This window comes from Myotis daubentonii, chromosome X, assembly GCF_963259705.1.
Source record: "Myotis daubentonii chromosome X, mMyoDau2.1, whole genome shotgun sequence".
Taxonomy (NCBI): domain Eukaryota; kingdom Metazoa; phylum Chordata; class Mammalia; order Chiroptera; family Vespertilionidae; genus Myotis; species Myotis daubentonii.
In genome coordinates this window covers 128,656,028-128,668,396 of record NC_081861.1, presented here as the reverse complement: position 1 = coordinate 128,668,396, position 12,369 = coordinate 128,656,028, and the positions used below count along the sequence as shown (strand labels likewise).

General features: G+C 41.7%; 1 protein-coding gene across 2 annotated transcripts in view; it reads right to left on the bottom strand.

Annotated features, from left to right (window-relative positions):
• Window positions 1-12,369, bottom strand: part of SH3KBP1 (SH3 domain containing kinase binding protein 1) — a 328,918-nt gene that overhangs the window by 262,982 nt on the left and 53,567 nt on the right. For both annotated transcript variants that reach the window (XM_059680558.1, XM_059680554.1), the window contains exon 2: window positions 9,150-9,307. In XM_059680558.1, the coding sequence (XP_059536541.1) occupies window positions 9,150-9,307 (158 nt within the window). The remainder of the gene's footprint in view (window positions 1-9,149; window positions 9,308-12,369) is intronic.

Here is a 12,369-nt window from a genome sequence, read left to right as displayed (position 1 = left end):
GATCAACTGTGTCAGAGGACTGTTCTCCCTGAGTCACAAGACACCTCCTCACAAGCTTCCTACACCACCACAGTGATAAAGCCTAGGAATCTGCCAAATGGTGTGGGTTCTTACTGGTGACATATTTGTTCTTAATTACTCCAGACCCTACTTGGAGTAACATTTCTCACAACAGCTTCTAGCAGGTTTCAGTTATTAGTTTTATAATTTTGTTTTCTTAATTAAAAAAACCTATATATTTAAAGTGTAAAGAATAATTTGAAAATGAATTGACCAACAAAATAAGGCCCGAAGCATGGAGGCATGGAACAGACTGACATACCTCAATGTGGGGCTGTGGGGACGAGAAGAGATAAACCAAAGAACTTACGTACTTATATGCATAAACCATGGACACGGGCAATAGGGTAGTGAAGACCTGGAGGGGTGGGTAGGGGCTGGGAGGAGGGGGGAAGGGGGAGTGGGAGATATCTGTAATACTATCAACAACAAAAAAAATATATTTTAAAAAACTGATATTATTAATAGTCCTCTTACTGAGCTGTTTTGCATGTGTGCCTAATTAACTATGCTATGAAATAAGGGTAATACATATCATGAAATTTGTGTTTGATTAACATTGCTTTGCAATTTACTTGACTATAATAATAAATACTCTCTCTCTTAAAAAACGAATGATTTGAGCTGGAATTGGTTGCTTTCACAGGTCCCATGGATAGGGAACGAGTGGCTAGTCAAACATCTGGATTATTTACCACTGGTAGAAAACACAGTCTCCTTCTCAAAACCATACCCTGTACAAAACAACAAATTTCCTTACAAATTAGTAAAATGAAATATTTCCCCAAATTGCCTTGCTTTCGGAATTTGTAGGAAAAAAAGCAGAAGCCCATAAATTCAGGCAATGGCTACTCTTTTGAGTTGAAATAGCTAATTTCTGAAGAGAATCCTTCAAAATTCAGAATCATGGTTAACAACCATGTTCCTAATATAGAAGAGCAACCTGGAAATCTCTATTTTATGGCACTGGTTGAAGTTAACTAGTGATTCCTCCTTAAATCACGAATAGTGAAGTAATGGTGAGCCTTATCTCAGAGTAGCACAAGTATACAAAATCCTGATTGGGCACTCAGGGAAGTGCGGTGCAGCAGGCAATAATGGTGAGGGAATTAATCCCCTCAGGGCAATATGAACACCCCAGTAATGCTGCCTGCTAGAGATCAGGCTGCCTGCTTCCAATGCTCTCTCTTCTCCTCACTACCTTGTGTGATCACAAGTGAGTCTTTACCTTAAGATGCCTTAGTTACCTCTTCTGAAAAAAATGGGCACAATTAAAACAGTACCTTTGCCATTGAGGGTATAAGGCAGCGGTTCTCACCTGTGGGTCGCGACCCCTTTGGGGGATCGAACGACCCTTTCACAGGGGTCGCCTAAGACCATCAGAAAACACATATATAATTACATATTGTTTTTGTGATTAATCACTATGCTTTAATTATGTTCAATTTGTAACAGTGAAATTGGGGGTCACCACAACATGAGGAACTGTATTAAAGGGTCACAGCATTAGGAAGGCTGAGAACCACTGGATAAGGATTTAATGAGATGAAGCATATGAAGGTCTTAGCCTTCTTCCTGCCTGGTACACAGTAAGTGCTCAATCATTTCAGTCATTGTACACAGGCAGACACACACACAGATCATACACACAAGACCAGGCAGCCAGTAAGCCTGGAATACAATGTAGCCATTGTTAGTCCATGAAGTAATACAGCAATCAGGACCAAAAGATCACTGTAGGCTCATTAGCATATTCTAACACAGCTGCCTGATAAATCCAACTGAAACCTCTCAAGTGGCATTTTAATCAGGAACATCTTTGTAGAACAATGTCTAATGCATGCTCTCCAGAGTACAAAATGACCAAAGGCCAGGTCACAGAGCTAAAACGGTCATCCCATGGAAGAAGTTCTGTTTGCGACAATCCAACACTGCATTTAATGTATCTCATTTGTGCTCACAGCGCCTGGTGCCTAGCACATAGCTGACACGCAGTAAGAGCTGTCTCATCGAGTCTAGCAGACACCGCACATCCTACCACATCACCACTAAGTGTTGTGAGCCAGAGGAAGCTCCACATGTTATATTATATAACACACCTGGAAAAACTCCTGCTATCTTTTCAGAAGAGATGAGTATTTTGAAAACAATCTTCTATATAACTCAAAAAATAAATGGCCTTTGGGGCTGAATTTTTTTTTAATTGAACTTTGACCCAAGAAATTCACTCAGGGTCTCTGAATATAGAATAGCAACTTGGAAATCTCTACTTTATGCCCACTTGTTGAAGTAAATTTGTGACTCTTTCTTATATCATAAACAGCAAAGTAACTGTGAGCTTTATCTCAGAGCGCTACATGTATGCAAAATCCTGACCTTTCACCTCACTGATTATAAAACAACAACCACACTCACCAACCACTTTTCACACTCACACGTACAAAAAGGCTCTGGATATGCCAGAGAGATCTCAAACAAATGAAAGCTGAGGCAACGGGAAGCCAAGCTGAAAATTGTGCTCAGCATAAGATGTGCATGCTCCAAGTAAGCCCACCTCAGTCTTCAGGGAGGCCTGTGTAAAATGTGCAATAATTTTACCTAAGACACACAGCACAGGCAGGGAGCACAGCTCACTTCCTCACAGTCACTGTCAGATCAACTGAAAGATCAATAAGCACATTCTTTTAACCCTTACCGCAGCTTCCTGCTTTTCTACACGCCTATTTGTGAGGACAAGATGTCCAGGGCCTGTGTCCCTCTGCTGCACTTCACCAAAGGCCCCTCCCAAAGCAGACACACACACACACACACACCAGCCCAAGCTATAGTTTCAAGACTCTTTTTTTTAAGACTGGTTTTCTTTTTTAAATTTCTTTGGCTGGCCATTTAAAAATGTGTATCTGTGGATACATGTCAGAACCTAGAAAAAGGCTGCTTATCAATCTTTTACTAAAATACTCTGTTGTCTGGGTGTGAGGATAAAATTCTGAAAGGAAGACACCAGCAATTCAATCCCACATTGGGCAAGTGAACCCTTAAGAAAGAGCCCACATCTGCCTGCAGCTGTCTTTCCATTTTATGTCTTTCCATTTTATGTGGCAGTTTCAGGTGCCAGAAGGGGAGCCATGTTTTGTTAAAGTAAATGAGGATTTCATCCTAGTACCTCCTAGTTCTGGACCCCATATTATGTACATTGCAGTCTGTTCAGAAAAAAATATCCAAGATTTGGAAATTAGACAAAAAATGATGCTCAGGTGAGCTTTCAATCTCAATCTGATGCATTTTCGAGTAAGCTCCCCCTAAGGCCCATCTGATTTTCTCTGGAAACGTAACTTGATTTACATAACACTTGATTAGGACATTTTATAGCCCCATAAAAGTCAGAGGATAGTCCTGGCCTGTGTGGCTCAGTTGGTTGGAGCATCATCCCTTGCATCAAAAGGTCACCGGTTTGATTCCAGTCAGGGCACATACCCAGACTGTGGGTTTGATCCCTGGTAAGAGCATGTATAGGAGGCAACCAATCAATGTTTCTCAGATATATCTCTCCTTCTCCCTTCCTTTTTTTCTCTAAAATCAATAAAACAAGCAAACAAAAACATATCCTCAGATAAGGATTAAAAAATTTGTTTTTAAAAGTCAGAGGATAACACACAGGAAAACAACAAGGTATGTGGCTTTCTTTTTTCTTCTTCTTCTTCTTTTCTGGTAGAAATGATAACCCCGGAAGTTAAGATTTCATTGTCCTCTAAGACATGAAACCACTTGGAATCTAACTTAGCAATCTTCTTTGAACATTCCTTTTTCCACTGCCATCTTAATCAGTTTCATATATCCTCACTGAATCAGTTTTGTTATTCTGCTAGTTCTCTCATTAAATGACCTCAGTAAAATTTTGACACATGCTCTCTCTACCTGTGTGTTCTTAACAATTTTAGAATGAGTCTTTGATAGTTCCTGGGCCCGACACTCAAATGGTGCCTGGGGGACTAAGGTCTCTGCTACAGGACCCTCTCACCCCTAATAGTCATACTCATAGGGCAACCATGTGAAGATAACCAGGTTCAGGCTGATTAGCTCAGTCAAATAGTATGGCACAAATGAGGCTCCAGCACAGGTGTGACACCTCCCCCCATCCACAGAGGCCACAGCTTTAGACAAAGAAAACATACACTGAAAGTGAGTAAGGGCAGCAATTCCACTTACATGTGTAAACAGTGCCTTTGTCCATAAGAAGACTTCTACAAGAATGTTCAAAGCCTATATTCATAAAATAACCAAACTGGAAACAACCCAAATATGCATCAACAGGAGGATAGTTAAATTGTGGCATACTCATAAAATGGGATCTATACAGCAAGAACCAAGCGCTGATATACACAACCACATTTTGTTGTGTAAAAGAAGTCAGATATAAAAGAGTGCATATTGCATTATTCCATTTATATGAAATTCAAGTACAGGCAAAACTAATCTATGATGATGGATTACCAATGGGAAGGGGAATGACTGGGAACAGGCATGATGGAACTTTATGGAGAGAGAGAAATAGCATTGATCTGGATGATGGTTACAGAGGCACACACTTAGGGTAAAATAATCAAGCTGTACAATTATGACTTTAGCATTTTACTCTATGTAAATTTCACCTGAAAAATGAATAATTTTTTAAAAGAGAAGGGAGAAAGAAAAATGTATTCTTAAAGAAGTGGGTGGGGCCGAAACCGGTTTGGCTCAGTGGACTGAAGGGTCCCAGGTTCGATTCCGGTCAAGGGCATGTGCCTGGGTTGCGGGCATATCCCCAGTGGGAGATGTGCAGGAGGCAGCTGATCGATGTTTCTCTCTCATCGATGTTTCTAACTCTCTGTCTCTCTCCATTCCTCTCTGTAAAAAAATCAATAAAATATATTTTTTAAAAAAAAGAAGTGGGTGGGGGGTGAGGTAGAGAGAAGAAAGGGAAGTGGGATTTTAAAAGATTCTTCTTCCACATGTACAGTAAATAAATTAAATAAGAACTAACTAGATAAAAGAAAAAGAGGGACAACCCTAAAAGACCATGAGGCCTAGTTGGGTATATTTATGTGTGCCAACAAATCGCAGCCCGAAAGCTACTTAAGCCCAGGCATCTTCTTAATCCTGGGGATGTCAGAATGGCTAGTATTTCTCCTTTGAGAAATTGAGACAATACAGAGTTGAGAGTAGACACTGACTAAGGATCCAATAAATGAATCAAGAAAACACTTAAGGTAAGCTCTCTGACAGTGGTAACAATGGCATACAGGCACACAAATAAGCAAGATTCCACAAGATTACCCGACTCAATTTGGGACAAATTATTCTTAGCTAAATAAAGCATGTGTAAACCACTTTCAAAACGGTGAACTTATGCCAATATGATTATTACTTAAAGATGTATTTTCAGCTTCTAGAATTCTCCCCAGCAGTTTTCATTATTGTTACATTCCACTGCATCCACCTACTAGATTTTCAATAATAGGCCTAAAACATTCCCAGTGGGTGAAGATTTGCAGATAGACTCAGCCATCTGAAAGAATATAAGTTTCTTTTTCTGCCAAATGTGACAGCCATAAAGAGGTACAGCTCCAGCCATTCCTGCCACACCCTTTGTGGCCTGGGAAGAACAAGCATCTCCAAAGTGCATGACTTCCCTTCACTGGAAGTGCTCTAGCCTAGGTGAGATGACAAGTGATTAGGCAACAGCAGGGCACTTGGGCCAGAGGAGAGGGGAGAGGGCACACGCAGTAAGTGGCCAGCCACACACTGTCTCCTTTAATCCTCAGAGTGGCCTGATGGGATAGTCAGGCTCAAACAAGGCAACAGAAGGTACGCTTGAATTAGGTAACCTGAGGAGGGATTAATAAAGAGACTTTTACAAAGTGGATGAGATGCAGAGAAATTCCAAGGCAGGAGCCAGAGCTAGAAACAAGGGCTGTCCATGCCTGCAGGGATGAGAAGAAAGGAATGTGGAGGAAGGGGGATTGATGGAAGCATCTCCTGTCTGGCCAAGGGACACAGCCAGACCAAAGGAACTCCAGGGCAAGGATCCAGGACAATAACCCCTGTCCTGGCTAGCCTCCCTCCCTCCCTCCCTCCCTCCCTGCCATTTCCCTCCAGCCTCTCTTTGACCAAAGCCCAAGGAAGCAATGGGGAAGCAGCCCACTGAGGTGGCCTGAGGCCAAGAAGGGGGAGAAGGGTGGAGAGAGGCCCCACTTTGACAGCAAGGAGCCTTTCTGTTCCCTAGTGCTCCATGAGCAAGCCTGCCCGGCTCTTCCTGAGCTGCCCTGCCCTGGTGCCCACTGCCCTGCACAAATGCTTACAGCAGGTATACTCGTCTTAAGCCCTGAATAAAGTTCTCCTTCCTAGAGTCCTCCTCTCTCTTTCCCATGGTCCTCCTCCCCTCTTTCTCAGAGTCTTCTTCTCTTTTTCCCAGATCCTCCTTTCGTGGGGCACGGTTGCAGTGTTTTGGCCAAGTTCAAGCCTCGGACTAATGAAAGGACAGGGTCCTCTCATTGCCACGTGCAAGTCCCAGCGGGAGGGCAGGGCCCTCCCAGCACAATCATAGCCAACGGCTATGGTTGTAAGCTTGAACCTATGGTCCGAACACGTGGCCCTACGTGCCTTGTGATAGAGTTTGGGTGCATGTAGTTAAGTGAGGTTGGAACTCACGAGAATGCTGTAAACAACTTGATCACGCCCCTACTTTGCCTCGTGGCATCTGCTATAAAATAAAGACACGGCTTGTGGGCGCTATCGTTGTCTCCTCATCAGGGAGGCAGCGTCCCATTGAGACCCAGCTATTATTCTCTTGTCTGTCTTTCCTTAATCCTTTCACCCCCCCAACCCCCACTCGGGATCACCCTTGGTTGTGCTGGGTGGCACAACCTTTCTCTTTCCCATGGTCCTCCATTGTCATTCTTCCTCCTTTGTCTTTACCCCAAACTTTGCCCCTTTGATCTAGGAAAAACCCTCCTAGAATTTGGCTCACCTTCAAGACAGTCCTTGTCCCCAAATTGGAGTTTTTGTTTGAAAGGGCAAAAGAATTCATCCCTGTTTACACAACAGCAGTCAATCTATGGTGGCCCAAATGTAATACTTTCCTACTCTTAAAATGGGAGAGAGCTGCTTGGTTAAGCTGTAGTCCAAGAAAAAAACTGTTTACATTTCCATAACTGTTAACGGAAAGCAATATTTATCAGCATGTTACCAACAAAACTCAAAGAAGGAAGAAGGAAGAAAAAAAGGAGGAGGAGGAGGAGGAAGAAATGTTAGCAGGATCACACTAAGGCAAGATCCTGAAGATTAAACTGGGTTCCTATTTGCTCTAGACAGGGAGAGGACCCAGGGGTTGGAAGCTTGGGTCACATCACTGTTTTTTCATTCAACAGCCACTTTCCATAAAACCGTCCCATATAGCCCTCCCGGCTCTTTGGGGGGAACACCAGCATCTCTAGACCCATATTCCCCTCCCACCTGCCCCCACAGCCTCAGGTCTTAAGCAATGTCTGCTATCACCGAAACTACATCAGGAGCCCTGGGGATATCTGCACACAGCCCTTCCCACTGAGAACATTCCCGGTGTTCTCCACTGTTACATGGAAGTTTATGGTACAGAGACTCTACACCTTCGTGGTATTTCCCACAGGGAACAGCCAGCCTCCAGGTCCCTTTTTTGCTCAATTTCACCTTTTACAACTGTGCAGTATACCATTTCTTTTTTTAGGATTTTGTTATTTAAGTACAATTGGTATACAATATTAGTTATATTAGTTCCAAGTGTACAATATAGTGATTTGACATCTTTATACCTAACAATGTGATCACCACACATTCTAGTAATCATCTGTCACCATGCAAACTTATCACAGTCTCATTGATTACCTTCACCTTTTTCACCCAGCCCCCCAGCTCCTCCCTCTCCTCTGGTAACCACCCCTTTGGTCTCTGTTTCTATGAGTCTGTTTTTGTTTTGTTTGTTCCGTGTTTTGTTTTTTTAGAGTTCTTAACATGAATGAGCTACAGTTTTGTAATTACCGCTAGATGACTTTGGCAAAGGGCAAATTTTCAAAATCTTACTGAAAAAATAGATGTTATTCAATGCTGCATGGCCATAATGAGGGAAAGGAAAATAATATTGCTCCTTTCAAAAAAGCAACATGAATACAAAGGTGGAAAAACATAGTATAACTGGAATTTTGCATTTCATTTGATTGCTACTTAAGTAGTCAAAACTAGTTTCACCCCATTTTTAATGGAATGGAAAAGGGTAAAATCCCTTTAAATCAGCAATTTTCAACATTTTTTGTCTCATGACACACCTAAACTAATTACTAAAATTCTGTGGCACACCAAAAAATATATAATTTTTTTGCTGACAAAAAAAATTGGTATAATTTTCATTCATTCACACCAGACAGCTGTGTCATATTTTTTATTTGACAGCCTAAAGGAAAAGAGGTCAGTCAGTGCCCCTGACTAAATAGTCAGGTATTGCATGTTTTTTTTTTAATATATTTTATTGATTTTTTACAGAGAGGAAGGGAGAGAGACAGAGAGTTACAAACATCGATGAGAGAGAAACATCGATCAGCTGCCTCCTGCACATCTCCTACTGGGGATGTGCCTGCAACCCAGGTACATGCCCTTGACCGGAATCGAACCCGGGACCCTTCAGTCTGCAGGCCAATGCTCTATCCACTGAGCCAAACCGGTTCTGGCGGTATTGCATGTTTTAAAAATTCTTGCAGCACACCAGTTGAAAATCACTGCTTTAAACCATCAAAGCAAATAAACAAGTACATAAATGAAACAGTTTAAAAGCTTTCTATTTTTCTAGCATTTTCTAAGTGACACACCATTTTGAAAAAGAACATTCTGGGCCTTCAGAAAGTGATTTCAAAACAGGTATTTCTAGCTATCTAGGCAAAGCTATATGTGCTCTTCTTAGTAGCACACAAGAGGTCCAGCTGACAAGTTGTCCTCTAAGAGCCCAGGAAATTCTTCCTCAGCCCACAGCTTTGGTCAGTAGAGCCCACACAGCAGACAGGAAAAGGGTTTCGCTTTGTACTCACTCTTACAAAGTTGTCAGGGAACAAACCTCTCCTGCCATTGATCTGTCCCTCCCACCAGCCTCCATCTTCCTTCCTGATGTTGGTGATGATCTCACCCACGCTGATAGTCAGCTCATCGTCGTGCTGGGCCTGGTAGTCAAACTCCACTATGGCCTCCACTGAAAGAAAGGAAAAGGGACAAAAAAAGAGAGAACAACTTAGATGGGGTGTTGGAGAAGTCTGAGGCTCAGCAGTCCTGGAAGGTCAGTAAAGTTATATTAAAGGGATTTCCCCTCTACCAATAATTAAAATAACAGGGCCACATACAGTGAGCTGATTTTGGTTGAAGAAATCTTTGCTAAACCCTGTAGCACAGAAACCACAAAGTGTTGGTCTGTGGTCAGGCACAGGCTGAGTGGCCAGCAAGTCTCAGGACCAGCAGGGGCTTCAGAGGGGAAACTGCACAATGACAGAAGGCCAACGACATTTGCAAGCCCCACCCCCCGCACCAGAGGGAGTCCAGCATTTTTTCCTCAAGTGTGAAGATAGCAGATAACAGGTGTGAGTTTGGTTCTTGGGTGCCTCCTCCCTCTCCAAGGTTAAGGTTGTGCAAACTGTAGGCAATCACAGTTTCCACTCTACAGAGGTGATGCCCATCTCTCAGCTAATACAGAGGCCATGCTGGCCAAAATAATGTTTCAGACAGCTAACAGTTGCAGCCACAACTGCCCTTTCAACAGATGGCTTGCCGGCCAGTAATACCACTATAAATTGTTCTCCGAGTTGATGGTGAGTTTTTATAATTGGTAAAAGGTGGAAGCAATGGATGATACAGATGGGTCATCTTGTTGACAAAGCACCAATGCAAATTAGCAGAGCTAACCAATCCAGAGACTGGTTAATTTTTCCACAGATGGATTATACAAATTATCTAGACTTTGGGCCTCACCTCACACCCATCTCTATCAGTCCCCTGTCCTTTTTATTTGCAGCTTAATATGAATGAATGAATGAATGAATGAATGAATGAATGAAAGAAGAGTGAGTGAATGAATACAAGCGAAGGAAAAATTAGGTAAAACTCCAAATGATGAATCAGCAACTTAGAATTACAGTAAAATAATGGAAAAGGGAAAGTTAAATAAGTTCCATAGGAAGCACATATACAAAAATGAACTCAAAATGGACTGCAGACCTAAATGTAAGAACTAAAACTGTAAAATTTTTATAAGAAAGCATAGTAGAAAATCTCAGTGATCTTGGGTTTAGCAAAGATTTCTTCAATAGGAGACAAAAAAGCACAAACAACTTTTACAAATTCAATTAATTGGGGTAGTTTTTTCAGGGGCTTTGCATCTACATTAGGGATAAATTCCCAAACTGCTTCTGGATCAGAAGACCCTCCCCATCCAGACGAGTGTGCTCATCTGTCCACTCATAATGTCAGCTAATCCAGACAGTTTATAAGCAAGTAAAAGTGGAATTTCCTTCCCTAGATTATTTTTTCATTCTACAATTAGCTGGCCAACTCTGCTGTCATCAATCTGCCCAGGACCAAGTTGACTTGTGACTCACTCTCATCGCTTACCAACAGAAAGGAAGAGTAAAAGAGCATAAACAAGGCAACCTTTCCAGATCAGCATGACAAGTGCAAAGGCAGAAACACTCCAATTTCCTTGTGCCATGCTCTGCTCCCCAACAGTTAAAAGGAGCCATAAGAACAATTTAACCAGATCAGTTAAAAAAAAAAAAAACCACAGCCTTTTTAAAATTACCTAGACATGGATTTATTGAAGTTTTGGCATCAGAACTAAGATTACAGAACTAAGTAAGTGCTATTTATGGAACAGACACTTTTCCTGCATTATCTCATTTAATCTTCACAATATTGTGATGCCCATCTTCCCATTAAAGAACCCAAAGCTCAGTAAAGCTTATTTGCTGAGCCAGTGCTCTCAAAAGTGGGATGCATTCACTACAGGGATGAGTTGACACAATGAAAAAAACAACAACACATTAGAACATCTATTCATTTTAATTTCAAAAAAAGAAAAACACAACTTCTCTAATATTCAATTTGCACAATTACACTGGCTCCTTCATCCAGCCTTTAGGTCAGGCAGTCGAGCATGTTCCAAGGGCAGTGAGCAGCCTGAGAGACAGTGGTGCTCCTCGACAAGGATGGCTGCCATCGCCAGCTTTTAGCTCCACGGGGTACCCTGCAGGGTTGTGAGGCCTCTTGATAAAGTCCCTTTGTGGCTATTACCCCTTTTAACTAAAATCACTCTCACTAATGGATGAGAGGCTTGAAAAGATCTGTAAAAAGAAAGTAGGGACTGTAGAAAAGACTCAACACGTGACCAAACAGACAAGAAAATGGCAGCCATTTTGGGAGGTGAACACAAGGACAAGCCAATCAGATCTGACAGGGAGATGATCAAAAACTCTAAATTATCAAGACAATTTTTAATATGGGTTTTTTTCCACCCTTGATACAGGTGTAAGTTACCTAAGTAGAATAGCAAAGTATTGAGAATAGCAAGATATTTAAAACTATGTACCTGAACCATCAAGACAAATGTCTTCACTTTTTCACCAATGTTGAAAGATATGCATACTCAATCTTAGGTTTTCCAAAAGGTCACTAAACCTAATAATAAATATTTAGCAGCTTCTTTTGGGCTTTTCTCAATCAGCTAGTATAGTAATATATGCACATAATCTATAAATAAATTCATATATAGAGACAGTCAATTATTTTATTAATAACAGGTATTATTTTTTTAAACAAGAAAGGGCTTGAGGGTGGAGGTGGCCAGGGAGAGGTCAATGGCGGAAAAAGGAGACATATGTAATATTATATGTAATATTTTAAACAATAAAGAATTTTTTTTAAAAAGCTGCAATGAAAAAAAATAAAGGACGAAAGGGCTTAGAACTCTGACCTAGGCTCCCCACAGCTGACCCCATTTGAGCACTTGGAGATGAAAGCTTATAGCTTTTCTGATGGGGACAGAAAATCCTGGGAAGTGGAGAAACAGCACGTGGGACCAGCCTGGGGGAGAAGAAGGAGGACAGGAAGGCAGCTAAGGAGGAATCTAGTCAAGGATTCAATCTGAACTTGGATCCTGTGTACATTGGAGGACTCAGAACCCCATCAACTTCCAGGACACAACCTTGCTTCTTCTTTCCTAAACAGCAAGTTTCATTTTCTCCATTCTGTATGTGGGCTTCGCCAAGG